Source organism: Gadus morhua, chromosome 3, assembly GCF_902167405.1.
Source record: "Gadus morhua chromosome 3, gadMor3.0, whole genome shotgun sequence".
Classification (NCBI taxonomy): Eukaryota; Metazoa; Chordata; class Actinopteri; order Gadiformes; family Gadidae; genus Gadus; species Gadus morhua.
In genome coordinates this window covers 15,314,057-15,335,479 of record NC_044050.1, presented here as the reverse complement: position 1 = coordinate 15,335,479, position 21,423 = coordinate 15,314,057, and the positions used below count along the sequence as shown (strand labels likewise).

At 45.4% G+C, this 21,423-nt stretch overlaps 1 protein-coding gene across 4 annotated transcripts; it reads left to right on the top strand.

Moving 5' to 3' along the window:
- The first annotated feature begins 9,116 nt into the window (after positions 1 to 9,116).
- LOC115540139 (probable E3 ubiquitin-protein ligase HERC3) lies at positions 9,117 to 21,368 on the top strand. 4 transcript variants are annotated; one of them, XR_003976122.1, is made up of 24 exons: positions 9,117 to 9,448; positions 9,643 to 9,757; positions 9,860 to 9,936; positions 10,042 to 10,266; positions 10,587 to 10,678; positions 10,861 to 10,991; positions 11,281 to 11,408; positions 12,752 to 12,822; positions 12,903 to 13,009; positions 13,113 to 13,172; positions 13,286 to 13,391; positions 13,518 to 13,698; positions 13,795 to 13,949; positions 14,452 to 14,526; positions 15,265 to 15,372; positions 15,723 to 15,812; positions 16,152 to 16,259; positions 16,614 to 16,754; positions 17,292 to 17,458; positions 17,725 to 17,794; positions 17,870 to 17,931; positions 18,381 to 18,583; positions 20,365 to 20,464; positions 20,617 to 21,368. XR_003976122.1 is itself a non-coding variant. In XM_030351164.1 (24 exons), exons 1-24 carry the CDS (start codon positions 9,232 to 9,234, stop codon positions 20,829 to 20,831), a joined length of 2,982 nt encoding a protein of 993 aa, XP_030207024.1. In that variant the 5' UTR covers positions 9,118 to 9,231; the 3' UTR covers positions 20,832 to 21,368. The 4 variants fall into 4 exon arrangements, 3 of the variants coding, with proteins under 3 accessions (XP_030207024.1, XP_030207025.1, XP_030207023.1); XM_030351164.1 differs by having other exon boundaries at positions 9,118 to 9,448; positions 12,755 to 12,822; positions 18,400 to 18,583; XM_030351163.1 differs by having other exon boundaries at positions 9,119 to 9,448; positions 18,400 to 18,583.
- The last annotated feature ends 55 nt before the right edge of the window (positions 21,369 to 21,423 follow it).

Here is a 21,423-nt window from a genome sequence, read left to right as displayed (position 1 = left end):
CAAAAGCATTGCATAGCTCCATCAGGAGATGCCTTGGGAGACGAAAACGACTCAAGAGCCATTCATCGCTCTCCATAAAAAAATCGGCGCGGTCTCGAAAAACTCTCTCTCGTCTTAGACGTGCGTTAAGGTCCTCTAACAGAGCCAGATCTGCCATCGCTGCGACTCGACCACCTATTTGGCAAAGCACCTGTTTATATAGACAGCTGAATAAACATTTCACCTGTCACATTCTAATTATTTTCATAGCAATACTGTTTTTAATTAGGGCTGACTTGATTGTAATTGTTTGAACGGCTGGGCTAATTCCAATTTATTTAGTAATTAATACAGATGTGCAACATGGGCTACCTGTGCTGCACTATTCATCAGTGAAATACCCGTGTGTTGCGCCAAAAAAACTTGCGTACACGAGCTCAGACCTGACGTGAGATTTCATCGCAGCCTGCGCTCACGTTCAAATTGATAAATGCCAAGCTCAACGTTGAAATGAACGTACGTCCATTTTACGCACGTTTTCTGTCGTACGCTCGTTTGATAAATGAGGGCCACTGTAACGCAAGTGTTTCTTGTCGGTTCTTTGACGTGTCTTGTATTTCCACAACGAGACTGTTGTGGGGGTTATCTGAGCTATGGTTGAGAAGGAATTGGGGGAAAGGAACTTTGGCTTTGACTCGCTGAAGTACATGAACTGCGACATGCCGCCGGTTGCTGCGAGGCACCATTGCCCGGCAGCGGGCAGCAGGCAGCGCGCGGTTCAGTCGACTTCAGGTTGATGTGAAAGTGGAAGAACCAGAGACGTCGCAGAACCCGACAAAGTCGTTTGTGATTCATAATATCGTCTGGAGGCGCACACAGCTTTTGGTCGTGATAATATTTATTGAATGATATAGATTTCTATGTATTATATGATATTATTTAGATATAGAGATCCAGGACTGTAACGCAAGTGTTGTACACTTCCTTGTTATTTGGATAACCGTTCTGCTTTTGGTGTTATGGCGCATAACACGTCGGACTCTCGTCTCTGGTATTTCTACAACGAGACTCGTATTGGGGGTTATCTCAGCCAAGGTTGAGAATGAATTGGGGGGAAGGAACTTTGGCTTTGACTCCCTCAAGAACATGAACCACGACATGGAGGAGAAAGGGATTGTTGGCGGCGAATCCCGCTTGAGACCCGCTGAGGGACCACCACCGGAGGCGGAGGTGCCTAAGCGCTGCCCGGCAACGATCCCTTTCTCCTCCTTGTCGCGGTTCAGTCTACTTCACATTGATGAGGACGTTGAAGAACCAGGAACGTCGGAGAACCCAACGCGGTCGTTTGAGATTCAAAATATTGGCTCACAAAGCTTTTGGCCGTGATAATATATATTATATGATATAGATATCTATGTAGGCAATATGATAATATTTAGATATAGAGCTCCAGGACTCCCGTGTGTTCTAGAATATTTACAGAACACGGCTAAAGGCTGTGCGCCTCGCCATTGCGATACATCCACTGTAAACAGAGCGCAGGGTACCGTGGCTGCAAGCAGCTCAGGGCCACACCCCCACCCTCCTCCTTGACCCGCCTCGCTCCTCCTCATTTGCATTATAGCTGCTGACACCAAAACAGAGCATTTTGGGGAAGCTCAATGTGCGACTGGCTCGGAGCGGCTGTAACTCTGCACCAGGCCCGGTTCCAGAACAGAATGCCTTGGGGTGCATCTGAGATTACAGGGGGTGCACCAGTACTAGGCCTACTAAAACCAGCTACCCAGCTTCAGTTCAGACTTCGCTTTTTTACGCACAGGCCTTTCCTACCATAGACAAGCACTTCTGCGTTGTTCTACTGACATGTTGGAACATTTCAGCTGCAACATTAGCTTATTGGTATCTTAGATAGCTTTGAATATGAGATAGGTTTTTGATATGTGTGATGTGTGAGGTGTAAAAAAGAACAGAATTCTACACAAAAAAAAAAAACATGTGACTGCAATTCAAAAATAACGTTTATTTTTTATAAATTGTGGCAGGATATTTGACAGAACAAATAATTGTACATTGCCACTTACAAATAAAACAGATTTTAGCTGAACAAGGAAAGAACACCTTCAGACTTTGAACTTTGAACAAAAGTAATCAGTATAATACTCTTAAAGTTAACACGATTGTAAATAAATACAATAAAAATAAATATGGGTTCTTATGAACATAATACATTTAATACATGTATTGGTTCTATTTCATCCTTACTGACCGCCAGAGGCGGTGCATTAAGCACTGGATTTATCCGTCTCGCGCATGCGCAGTTCGAGTACCTATACCAACAAGGTCACATGTGACCCTCGTGACACCGGATTGGCTATATAGCCCGGTGTCGACAGAGGATCTGTTCCTTTCATCTTCTCGCAAAGACGCATGTTGTAGTACCGCTTGCGGATAGCGTATTCGCTTTTTGAAAAGGATCGCGCTCCAGACTGTGTGCAGCCTCGCGACCAAGGGTCGGAGCAACGGGTGAACTCGTCCTCCAGGGGCTGTTGGTCTGTACAGCGCTGAAGTAGAAGCTTCCAAGGTTTTGTTTAGTTTCAGTCACTTACCGGTGAAGGCAGCGCTCTCGCGTCCTCTCCCGGCAACACTGCTGGGGTTATTTTCACTACTGGGATTAATTTCGCTACTGATAGCTCCCTTATAGAAACAGCTCGGCTGTGTTCTGGGTTACCAAATTTATTTGGTAAAAGGTTTTTCCAGTCAGTCACTTACCGGTGAAGGCAGCGTTCTCGCGTCCTCTCCCTGTAACACTGTTGTTTATTTCTTTCGGTCACTTACCGGTGAAGGCAGCGCTCTCGCGCCCTCTCCCTGTAACACTGTTGGGGTTTATTTTTTAGTCACTTACCGGTGAAGGCAGCGCTCTCGCGCCCTCTCCCTGTAACACTTGTTTGTTTCTTTTCAGTCACTTACCGGTGAAGACAGCGCTCTCGCGTCCTCTCCCGAGAACACTGCTGTATATTTGAGTGTGTAATTATTTTTCCAGTCACTTGCTGGTGAAGACTGCGCTCTCGCGTCCTCTCCCGGTAGCACTTTCTTGGCTCTTCTTGAATTAGTAGCTCTCTGGTGAAGGCAGTGCTCCCTCTCCCAGTGTTCTGCTGATGGCTCATGTGTGTGGCGCCTGTGTGGCCCTCCTTGAGCCTGACGATGGCCATGATCGCTGCCCCTCTTGCCTCGGCTTCGAGCATTTGAGGGAGGGCCTTACCGAGAGGGCCTGTATGAACTGCGGCTCCATGCCCTTGGCACTCAGGCTGGCTAGGCTCGCAGCGGTGGAACATCCGGCAGCTGTCGACCTACCATCAATGGCGCCACTTCCTCCTGCTCAGCCCGGCCATTCTTGGCGTCGGGGTAGAGCAGGCCCCCCCCCCAGGAAAAGGGCTAGGGACGAGCTAGCATCCAAGGTGGATCGCTTGTCGTCCGATATGGAGAGGATACAGGAACTCCTCCTGACCCTGCAACCTGGGGCAGGTGGCGCGGTGGCTGACATCCGGCCTGACCCTTCCTTGGGGGATGTGCCGGGCACGGACGATGTCCTGTCGCTGGCGGCATCAGCCAACCTCTTCAGTGAGGGTGTCACGGGGGAGGAATCCTCAAACGCTTTTGGGGAGGCCTCCCGCTCCTCTACTCAGAGCTCTGGGCACAGCACAGAGGGTAACCCCATCGGGGCCGTCATCCGTACGGCCCTGGCTCGCCTGGGGCTCGATGCTCCTCAGGCAGACTTGGCCCAGCCTAGCGCCTTTTTCAGGCGCAGCCCTGCCACAGCCCCTTTCTCTGTCCCTCCTTCGGAGGAGTATTTAAAGGAGCTACACCTCTGCTGGAAGGACGCCAAGGCTCTCCCCCGTCCTTCTTCCAGTGCTCGGGCCTTGGCTGCCATGCGGGATCCAGCGCAGTATGGTTTGGGTTGCATGCCACCCGTTGAGCCCGCCATTGCCTCCCTCATTCTAACCCCCGATCAGGCCTTGCGGCCGGATGCCAGGTGTCCTCGGCCCCAGTGCAGGGTCACAGACGACCTGCTTTCGAAGGCCTATGACGCAGCAGCACGTATGGGGCGGATTGGCAACTCCCTCTCCCACCTAATGCTGGCGCTCTCGACCTCGCTGCAACAAGCTGCAGTTGAGCCGTCTACACAGGACCTGAGCGACGCGTCCCTACAGGCCTTTGCCCTCATGTCCAGGGAATTGGGGCGTGTTATGTCCACCCTGGTCCAGACTCGCCGCCAGGTTTGGTTGGCTCAGTCGCCCCTGACGGAGGCGTGCAGGAAGGCCCTTAGAGCCGTGCCAGTGGTACCGGGGGAGCTGTTTGGGTCAGCTGCCCTGGAGACGCTGGAGCGAGCTGCCCAAGCTAGGCAAACCAACCTGCAGCTGTCAGGTCTTCACAGGAGTGTCTCCGCTCCTGGCAGGCCTAGAGCCCCCCCGGCTGCCCCCCGGGGCCGCTACCAGCCACCACGCTCTTACCCAGCAAGAGAGGAGGGCCTACGCAGGTCTCGGCGGTCCGCCCAGCAGCCCGCTGATAGCTTTCGCGCCCCCGCCCGCCCATCGCCCGGGCAGCCTCGGGCCGCGGAGCCTCACCGGTACCCCTCCAGAGCCGACAGAGGCCGGGGGGCCAGGCGCTAGGACCACGGGGCCGGTCGTCGGCTGTTTTTCCCAGCAGCAGATCAGCTATTGGGCTGCCTGTACTATAGACCCCTGGGTGGTTTCCACCTTAACCCGGGGGTACGAATTACAGTTCCGACGCCGGCCCCAGGCCTTTGGCCGGGTCAGGATGACAGTCGTCCGCGACCCGACGAAGGCCGCAGCTCTGGCCCAGGAGCTATCCGCCCTCCTGGCCAAGGGTGCGATCGAGCCAGTGGACCCTCAGTTACAACCCGGGGGGTTCTACTCGGCGTACTTTCTGGTCACCAAGAAAGACGGCGGATTCAGGCCCATTCTAGACCTAAGGGGCCTGAACACGTTTTTAAAAATTTTACCATTTCACATGCTCACCTCGGCGGACACCCTGAGGGTAGTTGCCAGGGGGGAGTGGTTCACGACTATAGACCTAAAGGACGCCTATTTTCATGTGCCGGTTGCGGCACACCACAGGCGGTTCCTGAGGTTTGCCTATCGGGGCAGGCATTACCAATTCAGGGTACTTCCCTTCGGGCTTTCCCTCTCCCCGAGGGTTTTCACCAGGGTTGTGGCGGCAGCCCTCGCACCCCTGCAGACGCAGGGCATGAAGATCCTGCCGTATCTGGACGACTGGCTGGTCTGTGCGCCCTCCAGGTCCCAGGTGGCCCAGGACACGGCCCGCCTGCTGTCGCACGTCGCCCGGCTGGGCTTGACGGTGAATCAAACAAAGAGTTGCCTGGACCCTTCCCAACGGGTTACCTATCTGGGGTTGGTCCTGGACTCGGTCGCCATGAAGGCCTACCTTTCACCTCGACGGGTGAACGACATCCTCCGCCTCCTTCCTCTCTTCAGAGCCGGCAGGAGGCTGCTTTTTATTCTTTTTCTTCAGCTTCTGGGCAAGCTGGCAGCTGCTTCAGCTGTGGTGCCTCTGGGTTTACTGTCCCTGCGCCCACTCCAAATGTGGCTGAACAGCCTGCACCTAGATGCCAAGTGGCACAGGCAGAGGAGGGTCAAGGTGACCCTGCAGTGTCTTGTCTCTCTGGCCCCATGGAGAAGGAGAGCGTATCTGGAGGCAGGCGTGCCCATGGGCGCAATCCCGGCACGCCGGGAGTTGGTGACAACCGATGCCTGCCTCTCGGGATGGGGCGCAGTGTGGCAGGGCAGGACTGCGCAGGGACGGTGGTCTGGCCGGGACATGGCACAACACATCAATGTGCTGGAACTCCGGGCTGTGCAGCTGGCATTAGCCAGCTTTCTGCCCCATTTGACAGGCCGGCATGTCCTGGTCCGGTCGGACAACATGGCCACGGTTTCGCAGGTGAACCACCAGGGGGGCACCAGGTCAGCACGGCTACTCCGGGTATCCCAGAGCCTGTTGACTTGGGCTTCTCCCCGTCTGGCCAGCCTACGTGCAGTCTATTTGCCGGGGGCCCAGAATCGGGCGGCAGACTTCCTCTCCCGACGGAAGCCTCCACCGGGGGAATGGCGGCTTCACCCCGAGGTGGTGGAGTCCATGTGGGGCCTCTTCGGCAGGGCAGAGGTGGACCTCTTTGCCTCGGAGGAGTCGGCGCATTGCCCCCTCTGGTTCTCCTGGGCAGAAGCGTCCAGCCCTTTAGGGCAGGACGCGCTGGCGCACGATTGGCCGGACAGGCCTCTTTATGCCTACCCACCATTGCCTTTGATTCTGCCGACACTCCAGAGGGTCCTTTTGCAGGGCCACCGGCTCCTTCTGGTGGCCCCCTTTTGGCCGGGGAGGCTCTGGTATCCACTGCTGCTCAGGCTCTGCTGCAGCACGCCATGGCGCCTCCCCGACAGGAGGGATCTCCTGTCCCAGCTGGGGGGTCAGATCTGGCATCCCGACCCCTCTCGCCTACAGCTCTGGGCTTGGCCACTGCAGGGCCCGACCCACTGCTGAGGGAGTGCACTACGGCTGTCAGGGGTACGGTCATGAGTGCCAGGGCACCATCGACCAGGTTGCAGTACGGAAACAGGTGGAAGCTGTTCTCCAACTGGTGTGCGGCTAGGGCCGTGGATCCAGTGCATTGTGCTGTGACCACGGTGCTGGAATTTCTGCAGTCCCTCCTGGATAGTGGCCGGTCGCACTCTACCCTGAGGGTCTATGTCGCTGCCATCTCCTCCCTACATGATAGGGTTGACAGCGCCACGGTAGGGCGCCACAGATTAGTGTCCCTCTTTCTAAGAGGGGCTTTGAGGCTGCGTCCCCCTACAGCCATGCGGTCTCCAGCATGGGACCTGCCGCTGGTGCTGGAAGCCTTGTCATCTCCTCCCTTCGAGCCTTTGGGTCAAGGGGGTTTGAAGTGGCTGTCTATGAAGGCTGCCTTTTTACTCGCCATAACATCTGCCAAGCGGGTCGGGGAGTTGCATGCCCTATCAGTGAGTGATACATGCCTGAGGTGGAACTCTGATGGCTCGGGTGTCACTCTATGGCCGAACGTTGCGTTCCTGCCAAAGACCCTGCCACGCAATCACCTTAACCAGCCCATCCAGTTAGCACGCTTTGACCCCCCTTCTGGGGAGGGTGGGTCTGAGCTGCTGTGCCCGGTGCGGGCCCTTAGGGCTTATATTTCTGCTACCGCCGGTATTCGCCAGTCGGAGCAGCTTTTTGTTTGCCATGGTGGCCCTAACAGGGGTCATGCTTTAACAAAGCAGAGGCTGTCCCACTGGATTGTGGAGACCATAACACACGCCTACGGGGCCAGTGGCCGCCCCCCGCCATCCAGGGTGAGGTGTCACTCAACTAGGAGCGTCTCCACATCATGGGCTGCCCTGAGAGGGGTGCCCCTGGGGACCATCTGTGCCGCGGCGTCATGGGCGTCGCCTAGCACATTCTCCAGGTTCTACCGGGTCAACGTTGCCACTCCCCATCCAATGGGCGTGGCCCTGATGCCAAGCTCTGCTTTCTCTGATCAGTAGGTGAGCACCTTGACTCTTCGTGACGTTGTTGGTATTGGCCATCCAGTGCTTAATGCACCGCCTCTGGCGGTCAGTAAGGATGAAATAGAACGCAGAGTTACGTATGTAACTCCGGTTCTATGAATCCTGGATGACCGCCAGAGTTACAGGTCACTCAGAAGTCTCGTGGTTCGCGAGAAGATTCTGGGAACAGATCCTCTGTCGACACCGGGCTATATAGCCAATCCGGTGTCACGAGGGTCACATGTGACCTTGTTGGTATAGGTACTCGAACTGCGCATGCGCGAGACGGATAAATCCAGTGCTTAATGCACCGCCTCTGGCGGTCATCCAGGATTCATAGAACCGGAGTTACATACGTAACTCTGCGATATCCAACGGATATATAAATGTTGCTGCCGAAGAAGTTCAACGTCACTACCGTGCGCACCATAGATACAGTATACTATATGGGTGCGTGCATTTTGCACACGACGCCGGCATGACACACGATGCCAGCCGGCGGCCAATCACAGCAGCGCTGATATAGAGCGACAAACCGACAACATTGCGACCTCGAGTGTGATATTGCTTTATACAACGGTTATACTAGTAAAATGTACTGTTAATAATAATAATTGACAATAGATTGTGATTTGTTTGTCTTTTTAATCATATAAACGAATGAAATTGCTTCCGGCAACAAAAATAGATCACCACTGAGCGGTCAGATTGATGTTGGATGCTCATATCTCAACGGTATTTAATGGAAATTGTCACAAGTTTCATTACAATTTGTTTTGTGAGCAAGTATTTTATTATTTTTATCATATTTATATAAAAAAAAATCTTTTTTTTTTTTTATTGAGGGTGCAAACATTTTTTTGGGGGGTGCAATGCATGCTTATGCACCCCCGTAGAACCGGGCCTGCTCTGCACCACGGCTGAATTTCGGGAACGTCTTTGAATACTGTGTTAGTTGCCCACTAATACCTATATTAAAGAATACATAAAATAGCATGTCATGGGACCTTTAAATGTCGTTTTGCACTGCGCAATCGCGAGTTCCAAATCCAACGTGCGAAAGGGGATTTTACACAGTAGCCTATAATAGGAAATGCTCAAAGGTAAATATATCAGCGTAATTTAACACTGACTGTAGCTTTTTATGGGTAAAGAAGCAACGGTGGAGGACCGTACTAAACGCCCTATCCATTTTATGGGTCTGTAAAGTGCTAATCAACTCAATGAAATGTATTTATTAAGCACCTGTTGTTTTTGTCATGCCCTATTACGCTTCAAACTCGTGCATACTGCATAAGATATGCAACAGCGCCCCCTGGGGTCTAACTTTTCGGTGGGTCGCAGAATGGGGATAAGCCTTTTACTCTCTTATTATTGTTGAGCCATTCATCAAAAGCAACACTAACACAAATTATATCGCAAACACAAATTGTATTTTAATATATTTTTGATTTTATACAATTGAAATTAAGCTTTGTAAGGGCAGCATGCGGATGTGTCGTCATTCTAGAGTTTCAATTCAGAAAAAAAGATAATATTCAGTTTCAGTTTCGATTCCTGCTGGGACGCTTGGAGTTGAGCTTGGTTATTGTGAGTTGAGCTGGGCGTTTACATTTTAGGACGCTGTCATGGTGGAAACATCTAGAAAGCAATAATGTTTTCATGGGGAGAAATTAATTTAACGAGGCCGAATGATTTGGCAGAAAACCGAGACTCAGAGAAAGACTTTCAGTTCGTACCATCGACCAAACCGATAATAACGAGTTTCTCTGCCACTAATTCAACGGTAACGTTTACCAAAAGTGATGGATCATCATACTTTCTTCGGCGGCAAAGGGACCAAGATGGAAATGTGACATTCGGTGAAACCAGTGAGTAAATTTAGCACAAAGTTGTCTATCTGGATATAAGTGACAAAATTGACCAGCGTTATGAGAAATAGCCCTATTGCATTTAACAATCCGTCCACAAACAACAACAACTAGGACTATACAACTATTTGCATAAACAACACAACTGTTTTCCTGGACATGTCCCTGCTCCTGACTATATTTCTTTTTTCTAGCGAGTGTCAAGTGCAAACACGTTGTAGCTTCAAGTTCAGGTGACTCTAGTCTTCTCCTGCTGTCCCGGGATGGCTCTGTCCTCTATGTGGAACTCAGTGCATCTGCCATTCCAAGGTAATGTCTTGGTCGTCATTGTTGTCATAATATGGGAAAGGTTTGTCTACCGCGTTTTAAAACTATTCAACAACTATGTTTCCTTGTTTCACTGTGATTTAGATCGCTAAAAAACGTCATTAAAAAAAGGATCATTCAGGTCGCATGTGGAGACCAACATTCCATAATTTTAACTGAAGGTAGGCTATAGGTCTATATCCTACTGGATTTAGCCTACTATTGTTAGACATACAACAATGGAATCTATTTTTCATGATACTGTTGCCTATACATATTGCTTTCAGATGGACAAGCATTGTCTTGGGGCAGCAACACTCGGGGGCAACTGGGTCTCACCCTCCAAGAGACCTCTGTCGTCCCGTCCCCTACACCAGTGGCAGCCCTGTCAGGGGTACCCCTAGTCCAGGTCACCGCTGGGGGAGCCCACACTCTGGCCTTGTCTGTCTCTGGAACCGTATTCGGCTGGGGGCAGAATGACGCCGGGCAACTGGGTCTTGGAGACATGACAGGTATAAGGCCTGTAAGAATGTTCTCTTCAGTCAGGAGATTCTGACTAAATAAACTATTTAGTTTCATGATAAGGCTGAGGATGATAGGACCATGAGTTGCTTGTTTCCTGAGAGCCGATCAGGTGTTGATCTGCTCACTTGGTAACACAATGATTGGCCTTTAATCCCAATTCAGCCTAGACATTACACAGTTTATATCTTAATGTTATTTATTTCTCTTACACTTCATCTGGTCACATACTGTTATCCTGGAGATTATGTGAACTAAACTTGGAAGATCTTTTGAATGTGTGAATTTGTATTTCAATTCATGTCTTCAGACAGATCTACTCCAGTGACAGTTGAGCGTCTCAACCTTAAGAAGACTGTTACCATTTCTTGTGGTGAAAGACACACTGCTGTTCTGACAAAGGTAGCCATATTCAAATATTCTTCTCGTCCTCAATGACTGCATTTAGCCATGTCTAAAGAAAACACTCAATCAATGTAATCTCAATTACATCCAATTTCCATAGTCACTTTAGTGAACTCAATACAAAAATAACCCTAAAGATAAAAAAGGCTGAGTGTGGATTTCCTTGTGTGTTCCTTTAGGGAGGCGTGGTGTTGACCTTCGGCAGCGGTGGCTGTGGGCAGCTGGGACACAACTCTCTGCTGAATGAGCTGACCCCTCGTGTGGTGGCTGAACTCTGGGGCGCAGCGGTCACCCAGGTCTCCTGTGGCAGGTACTCTGTCTTCATCTTTTCACTACTGTTCACTAGGAGACGCTTCAATCCAAAGTGACCTACAGCGACTTAAGTCATTAAGGAGCAGGTAGAGAGTGGCCATCTTGCTCAAGAATGCCCAGGGCTGAGGTTGTGGACGTTGGGGATCGAACCCAGTACTTTTTGCCTAGAAGACAAAGATTATTTACAGCCAGTGTACTATTCGACTGAATCTATGTATGTATGAATCCTCCGCATATTTAATTATAATCTATTTAACATTGATATATTTACTATTTATTTTCTGCAGCAACCACACCATGGCATTAGTAGGCCCAACAAAGAAGATCTATTCATTTGGTCGTGGAGAAGAAGGCCAGCTTGGAAACAGGCTCACCACAGACTGTTCGGTGCCTCTGCCTGTTCTGCTGCCTCATGGTAGGAAGTCTCTCAGTTCAGGGTTAAGTTGAGGGTAAAGGAGCTTCAGGAAGCGTTTTCATGTTTTCTTTACCTTGGTTCTGGGGTTACAGTCACACTGTGAAACATTTCAACTAGCTTGTATCTTAAACTTACCTGGACACATCATGTAAAATAGCGATTTTAATAATGTTATCAATAAAATCAAATCCTATAATATATTGTCTGCTAGACAGCCCATACCTCTCTTTGTGTATTTACTTATTATTAACTTCCCTTATTAGGCCTACCGACAATCCCAAAGACCCAACCACTCACGGGCCGGGTGACGGTACAGGCACTTCGTAGTGGTTACAGAGTTGGACCGCCGTTCGTAAATGTGGCGTACATAGCGTTAATATGGCGAATGTAAAGGCTTGTTTTGCGATGACTTGAAGTCTGAGTTCCCCCTGACCGTTTAGCCAAAGTATCCGACTCCATAATCCGACTCCATGGGCCTCTACGAATATTCAAATCTCCTCACCGTTATGCCTCCTTTCCTTAACCTTTGTGGAAAACGTCATCTGGTCAAGGAGAAATGAAAAAGTGCTTCCTTTCGAACATAGGAAAAGACAGCACTGTTTAAATTGAATTTGACTCCACTCTTCCTAAGAGACGTCATTGCGTGACGGCCGGTATTGCGGGACGGCCGGTATTGCGGACCTCTAGCAAACAGCGCTTGTTTTAGTCAATCTTCGGAAAATGAAGATTGACTACATGGTTATCAAAAGCTACAGTCAGTGTTTAATGACGTTGATTTACCTTTGAGCATTTCCTATTTTAGGCTGTGTGTAAAATGCTGTTTAGGATTATCGTTTGTATCAAGAAAGAAAGAACGAGCGAGTGACGATCTTATTCCCGCGCTCCTTGCTTGACCGCGATCTAGCATCTAGGTTTGATTGCTCTTCCTTGGGTTCCCGGATGTTAACACTGAATTTTCAGAGATTGAATTTTGTAGCTGAACTTGGCATGCTGAATTTGGGGACTTTACGTTGAATTTTTTAACGTTGAATATTTGATTTTGAATTGTTTAACATTGAAAAATAATGCTGGATATGATTTATTGAGTTAAATTCAAAGGCCAAAAATCGAGATACGTTATTTCGATGCATAAATATTCAGTGCTTAGAATTCAATGGCTTTTTATTTTCAAAATCCGATGGCACAGATTTACTTCCATACTTTTGTGTACCGTTACACCCCTACTCACGGCACACAGCCAGCACACTTTAAGTAGTTAGACGTTAGGACCTTTATTTTAATTTTATTACATGTACATATATATATTTACAGATACATGTATGTTGTCGTTCTTTTTCATGAAGAAGATGACTGGAGTATAAAGCAAATATTTGCTGGAGGAAACCAATCTTTGGCCCTTTGTTCTCTCAGTCAGGTAGGTGACTTTGTATTTTGTATTAATTCGTTTGGAGACATTCCACATGCTTGGTTAGTTATCTTGGGGATGTCTTCCAGGAACCTGTGAAGGATCTTCCGGGGATTGTTACAGCTCTGGATATGGACACCATTGATTTTTGGCTTTCAAAGTGTCAAAAACCAAAATTATGGCAGCAAATCCGAAAGTAAGCTCCATATCTTTCAATCACACTATGATGATATGAACGTAAACTTGTTTAGATTAATATATTTAATATGCCCTTTGCTGAAGTTTTTATTCATTTCTAGAAAGATCAAGGATTTATTCTCCTCCACGTCTTCCTTGAACGCCAGCTTTCTTGACAGAAGGTAACGCATTTTAAATCTTTTGATTTAATTCCTTTCAAAAATATAATTTCAAGTTGATCGTTCAATGATATTCAAGATAGGAATTGTATTTTATTGTCAACTTTTTCAAATAGCGATGACAAGCACTACCGGACCTCAGCCACGTGCTCTGGCTTGGACTTGGTTCTTCTCAGCACAGCTTTGGCCAAGCTAGCGACAAAAGCTAAAGTGCTACAGGAGGTACAACAACATCTAGTGAAGATACCAGCCTCTCTCTCCACCTTTATAAAATAAAATGTATCATTCTGTGTTCAGAGTCAAACACTGACAACGCTGTGAATGACTTTGTCCTGAACGATGCTATAGGTGGAGACCGTCATCAGAGACTGTCTCCTGCCCTCGTTGACTGGGCAGCCGGTCGGGTTTGAAGGCCTGAGGGTTTACTACCTGCTGGTGGAGCTGCTGCACGTACCGCAGCTCCAACAGCTCTCTATGGGGGTGGCTGATGCCTTGCTCTCTCTGCACCCAGACAGAGTGGCAGTCCTTGGTAATAGACAAAAATAACTGATTAAGAACAAAAAATGCACTGCATTGTGTTTTCCAAAGCTGTTAAACGTCCGCTGTGTGTCTGTGATTGATGCAGTTGGACTGTGGTCCAGGACACCTGCCTTCTACCGATCCGCAGTGGAGACCTTCTGCAACGTGTCCAGGAAGCACCTCTCCTCCTTAGATGTGGAAAACAGAGAGAGAACCAACCTCTTTATGAAGACAGCAGGGGTTTTGCAAAGGCTTCATTCTGTGAGTGTTTACCGTAAATGGTGGAGGATGTCTGATGAAAAAATTCAAGTCAAGTGGAAGGATAAGCTTAGTGGCAAGTTGTGTTCGACTCCTAAGGTTCGAAAGGTCAACCACATCTGCAGCCTAAATTCCTAATCTAGGACAAGATTCCTAAACCCCCCTAGCTGCTCCTCAAAGGGGAACCATCACACTTAGATATTTTCTTGCATAAGAGCACTAAACATGAAGCCAACCGTCTTTTCATTCTATTTTCAGCCGGATTTTCATTCTATATTGTTCCAATTTGGTCAATAGGCCAACTATTTTGTTGGGCCTCGATGTTGAATTAAATGTAATTTTTCTATTCACGTGTATGAATCAGTACCCATTTATTTTAGAAAAATAGACGAATGTGATGATTCCCCTGTAATGACATCTGAATTCAATCTAAGTTGTTTTAGTTGAAGTTGTAGATTTAAGTGTGGTGCTGGATAACCGAATAATAATGTTGTCCTGACTGCAGGCCAGCAGTAAAGGTTCACGGTGCCTCGCAGATAGTGTTTTCCATGTGACGACAGTCATAAATACTATCGAGACGGTGAGTATTTAACAAAATAATAATTAGGCACCTCTTGCGAAAAAGAAAAAGTTTTATATGAAGCTCTCTCTCTTTAAGCAATATCAAGTAAAAGGTATTGCTGTTCTACTGAAGATTAGCATGGTAGTGATTTGGTCATAAATACAAGGCCAAAGGCTGAGTGCCGATGATAATCATAAAGCTTTTATACAACCCTAAAGGTCCACTTATTAATTAACATTAATAAGCTCCAACAGATGAAATGATGAAAAAGAAAAGCTCCAACAGATCATGATTTTATAGTTTATTTATTAAATATTTGGCTCCACCAACATAATATGCAACTGGAAGAACTTTATCCAGCAATACCATAAAAGTTTCCTGCACAACTACTATTTGGTGCTTTGTTTAGGTCTAAACATTAATGCGGACCAGCTCATTTGTATCTTCAACATTTATCTGTATGTTTCTATTTATTGTACAATCAGTGAAATAAGAATCCTGTGTGACCTATTTGATTCCGATGAGTTAACAGTCAATTGATCGCTAATGTTATTACAGATTATTACCAACACCTGTAAAGAGTGTATAGTTACATATCCCAGTGGTCTTATATTCAGCTCTATAACATACTAGGTTGATAATAGTGACCTCAAATAACGAAGTTACTTAAAAAAGTAATGAAGTATTTATATTTTCGGTAATTAATGATAGAAATAGATATCGCTGCATCTAACAATATTTTTCTCTTCTCCTTAGTTTGTAGAACTGTGTTCCTTGAAAGCAGAGAGGGAGCACCGATTAATCTACCATGTGGAGGTGGACAACGATGGACTAAGGATAATAAACAACACCAATTATTATTTTGTACGTGGTTGGAGACATTACCTCCTGTTCTGTCAGGAATCATTCATGTAGATGGCTTGGTTACTCTTACCTGGTGCTCCCTGCTGTAGGATTTAAAGCAGGACATACAGGTGTCAGATACAGAATACCTACAGCATACCGACATTTGAAAACAGGGAGCAATATATAATCCCCCATTTGGTTGGGATGGAAGGTCTTAAATTGACCACCAATCAGCGTACAATCAGATTTGCGCGCTTGAGTAGAGTGTCCTGCCAGAACTAGCTGCGCCAAGTATGTGTGAAGAGATTGCTCAAATGTTGTCTTGTATGCATCAAGATATAACCTCTAAATTTTTATTCTATCTATAGAGAATCTTGTTGTCTCTGGTGAAGTACCCTTGCATTCTACCCGTAGAATGCAAGCTGAAGCTGTGGATGTATCATCTGATCAATGCCACGGTGAGATTATATTTATTGAAAAGGATATTGTCAATAAATCGAGTTCATAGAGCCAATACGATTATTGTTCCACATCTACCACACAATGTGTTGATTTCTGAGGTGTTAAGAGCCAAATTGACACTGTAAGGTTAATTAAGATTTATGCTACATTATGCTATACAATGTTCTACCATACAATGCCATACAGTGATATACATGTAGTAATATTCTACCTGCTATGCTACACTTTACTTGAGGATACTATACTTTACTACTATACTGTACTTGACTATACTTTACTGTAAACGGATTTGACTTGACCTACTCTTGCCTTTCCCTCCGCCCTGTGAATATCAGAATTTGCAGCCAGGACGCATTCAATTCAATGTGCACCGAGGCACAGTGCTGAAGGACACTTTAATATGTCTGCGGACTTCTTTCCATGACCCAAGATTAAAACTTAAGGTTGGTCAGCAAATCATTGCCCCAGTTAACGTACATGGTACTAATGTTGGTGCAATTCTGATAAATCTAGCCAACATTTGGGTAAATCTAGCTAAATGTGTGTTTTGACATTTTTTCTTTCTTGTTATGTTATCCATAATCTTAGCATATTATATGGCTTCGTTTTATTGTGTATTTATTCAATTGGTCTCAAGTTGTTCTGAATCAATATCTAAATTCTAGTCCATTTCTCAAGATAAGATAAACAACATGCCATGCATCTATTTTATTAAACAATCATAGATAGTACCTGGTATCGGTATAATATGAATACTTTGGCTCATTGTTTAAAAGGTAAACCTCTTATGTTTACAGGTGAAGTTTCTGGAGGAAGATGGCCTTGACGATGGAGGTGTGTCATTGGAATTCTTTAACACCCTTGCAAAAGAACTTAAGGAGGCAGAACCACAAATACTTGAAGTGAATAAGGAAGGAGTGGCCTGGTTCAGCAAGAAGGTACGTAAACAATAGTATAGTAGCAGTAAGAAACGGACTCCGCATAAAATGGACGACAATACTAGTATGCTTTAATTAGTGAATAATCCCATGAATATAAGAAATATTGTGTTTCTTTTAGAATAGTTCAGAAAGAGCCCTCTGTATCTACATAGGAAGAGCAGGTCCTCTTTCACGGAGCCCGTAATGTTGCACAACTTGGTTTCTACAGTAGAATGGAAAAATAGCTTTAGAGAAGGATTTTTTCAAAACATTTTGGGTTGTCACGTGACCCATTTGGGCTACCTTTTTATTACCATCATTGTGTAGCAGCGTTATAATGAGCAGTGTTGTATATCTATTCAAGTACCGATGTGATTGGCCTGTAGCACAGACTACTATCGAGATTAATGATGAAGGCATAAAGCATAGATAGCGATAATGAATTTAGATTACGACTATGGGTGCAATAGGGGATTGTGTGTAGAGAAAATTAAATTAACTTGTACAGTAACCATGGTGACTGACAAAGATACCCGTTTTGATTGGTTTCTCCAGGTCGCCCAGCTGACTGATGAGTTCTTCCTACTGGGCACGCTCTGTGGCATGGCTCTGTATAACCAGTGCCTGATGAACATCCCCTTCCCCTTGGCTCTCTTCAAGAAGCTCCTGGGCTTGAAGCCAACCCTGGACGACCTCATGGAGCTGTCGCCAACTGTTGCACAGTACTTCTATTCTATGCTATACATTACATGACATGCTATAATATGCCATAGTATACTCTATACTATGCTATACAACACTATCCGTTGCTATATAATATCATTATCTGTAATGCTATTCTATGCTTCAACTTTCTTATGCTACTATAATATACTGCCAGTTGTATTAACCTCCATACTATGCTAAACTACCAGTTGTATAGGCATATTCACCTGTGTTTCATTACAATTTGATGGGGTTGTCTTAACTTAAACTGTCCTCCCAAAAGGAGTTTCATCAAGCTGCTGGACGAGGATGAAGAGGAGGCTGTCAGAGACCTAGACTTAGATTTCGGAGGGGTAAGAGCCAACCCTGTTTAAAAGCACTTAGCAGGGAGAACTCACTCTAATTTTACACCAACTTTAATTCTGTAGGATGCAGAAGATTTGGATCTTCTACCTAATGGACAGTCCATTCCATTGACCAAAGTCAACAGGTGTGTATGTATGTATGTACAGTATGTATTTGCAAGTGTCACGGTACACTGGGCAGAGAGATCACAAGCCTCCTAAGACAAGGGCTTCATCGTCTGTCAGGGCATGAACCACTCTCTAGCCTGACGACCCAGTGTAGTGGACAACAGAAACTTACACGGCTTGCTTGCATGAAACAACCAAAGGGATCAATTAAATGACCCACACAAGCCCACACAAGCCTGAGACATCCAAGAACCCACTAAGTCTGAAATAACTAAGTAACAAATTTGGGACCCGATATCACCTAGCCCTATCATTGGATTAAGTGGTGACCTCCCCAGGCCTATAACAGGCGCGTGCCTGTGTGCTTAGGTATGTATGCATGCCATGCATGCAGTGGAGTGTGTGGTGGCTGGTGCGTGTGTTTGTAATTCTATGAGATTTTAGAGCAGACTACAATGCTTCACAGACACGTGTCTCTAACCCAGGCAGAAATATGTGGACCTCCAAGTGGACATGGTGTTCAGCCGCTCGGTGGAGCATCAGTTCAAGGAGTTCGAGAGAGGCTTCTTGAGAGGCTGCCCTTCACCTGAGTGGAGAATGTTCCTCCCTGATCAACTCATGACGCTCCTCAAGGGAGAGGAGGTCTTCAACTGGGACGATCTGAGACAGGTCAGACATTCAACGCTAACCCTTCAAAGACACCAGACACCACAGAATTTAGCTTTGAGAGCCCTCAGAAATATCTGTTTGCAGATTTTATCGGCTGATATTGGCCTGTTTCAGATATATCAGTATCGGCGAATATGTTTGCCGATATGCAGACCAATATGAAAACTTTAGGAATGGGGTCGATTTATTAATTATCTCTTAATGTATCCTCTAATGTGCCGGTAGAACCTCTGAATGCTTTTACTGAGCACATCAACATAAACACTCCCAACCAGTGTTGGTCAAGTTACTTGGAAAAAGTAATTAGTTACTGATTACTGATTACTTATCCAAGAAAGAAATCCAGTTACTTTACTGATTACTTATTTTCCAAAGTAACTAGTTACTTTACTAATTACTTTACTTAGTTACTTTTCAAAAACACACTAGCTATACACAACCTGAATACGCTTTTTTAAAACTTGTTTTTATCAGTCTCAATCTTTTTAGCTATGCACATTGCAGACAAAAAAATAAATTAAATGCAACAGTCTCATTTAAAGAAAATCGTTTTGGTGTGTATACACACCTTCATTCGAATAGATGTAAATAAAATACAGCCATAAAATAATTAAAACCAAAGTCTCTATTAACATTTACATCTTTTAACAGTTGCAGTGCAGAGAGGAGTAATGCGTTTACCAAAACAGAAAATGCTGTTGCATGCCACATTTAGGCTGTTCTAATGTCAAATAAGAGTATGTGTTTGAACTGTGTGTGTGTGGAAGGATGTGTTTCATAGATAAATACATAGATATTATATATAGTTATATGCTACACGTGAACCTCCTAAGATGGCGCAATTTGATTGGTTCGCTATCTCGGGATATTGGGCAATATCCCATGATTGACATCTAAAACTCTATATTGTTTTCATCGCAAAATGTCAGCTGATAACAACAAATATACCTTCGGTCTCGTCGGCTATTCCCCACTATTCACTTCGCCTTTGGCGAATAACTGTTGACTAATAGCCTTGATAGATAAATAACCTAGTCAAGTCTTTATTAATACCAAACTACACGTCGGGAATTCATATAGGACGGTGATTCGGCTCACACAGTATAGCCTACAAGACCACACAGAACAAGGGAGACAACAAGTCTGACTGGACATACACAAAATACATCATATTAAAACTAGACCCATGCGTTGATAGATAGATAGATAGACGGATAGAGAGTATTAAATATGTTATATTATTTGTCTTGCGGAGCCAGCGAATCCTGTGCGCGTATGCAAATTAGCCATGTGCGCCTAACACAAGAAAGAGTCTTGCACACACGTGTCTGTTGTTTACTTCAAGACGTCGCGCCGCTAAAGGCTACGTCATTGTCACGAGACAGTCTCAAAAAGCAAATACGGCAAAATCCCAAATTATTTTACTGTCTATGGCAAAAATAAATCACGGTTTAGTAACGCAGTAACGCAGGCTGCTTGCAGGAAATTAAAAGTAATCAAATTACTATTTTTGCAATTGTAATCCCTTCCTTACTCGTTATTTGAAAAAGTAATTGGATTACAGTAACGCCTTACTTCTAACGCGTTACTGCCCATCACTGCTCCCAACACAGTTTAACATGATGTTCTGCAGTGTTTCCCCTAGATGTTTTTGTAGCAGTGGAGCTGTGAGTTGCTGTGATGTTCATTTTCAGCTATTTCTTGGATATTTATCATAAGCCTTAGAGAAATAAATGAATGCAGATTTTTATTTATTTTTTTTGCACTTTGATTTTCTACAGAATGCTGCATATGAGTACTGCACACCCAATGATGAAATCATCAAAAACTTTTGGCGTGTCTTCACCGAGTTCTCCGTGGAGCAGAAGAAGGACTTCCTCAGTAAATAAAACTCAACACAACTTATCATAACTTGTATACATTATTATTGCTATTTGATTGATTGCGTCCATTATTATATCACTTAAAATCTTAGATATTTTATATCAACCAATAGATGTTAACATGTAAAACTTCCTTTTCCCCTCCTTAAGAATTCCTGACTGGAACGGACCGAATTCCCAAAGTTCGCAGTTCATCGATCATGATAATTATCAAGTTGACGCGTTACCCACAGCCTGAGCTGTACTTTCCAATGGCTGAGACCTGCTTCTGGATCTTGAATCTCCCCAACTACAGCAACATCCAAACGCTTCGTCAAAAACTCCTTCATGCGGTTGAGTTTTGCGATGGTTTTGGACGAAAGTGAAACAGCTTCAGAAGATTGCTTGCAATAATCTTGTTATTTTTTTTTTAGATGAAACAGAGTCTAAATGGAAAGTTGAATTATATTTCTGTTGGCTTGTAATTATTTTTGATGAAGGGAATGTTGCCAGGCAAATTATATATTTTATAAAATGTTCTGTCAATTTGCTTGGTGAAATGGTGTTGATATATAAATGTAAATAAACTGTGCTGGATGAACCTCTTAATACGTTAACTGAGCACAACGTTAACACTCCCAACACAGCTTTACATCATGTTCCGGGTGTAATTGGTACCTTTAGCTTATAACTTGAATGCTATGTTGCCAAGGCCCAAAGCATTGCTGGAAGGTGAGAGCTCAAATCCAATAGAGATGCTCCACCTACACAATATACACACAGACTAACGATATAGCTATATTTTGAATATTGGTTGATAAATTAAGTTCTGTAATTTTTGACTCCCTAATATTGGTATCTGCTTCGGCCCCTATGTTTAAAGTAATTAACTCTTTGGAATAAATGTTTTTAATTTAAATGTATTTATAATATGTATGTGTTGGTCTCTTGATTGTGTTGCAAATTGTCTAGGAGGAA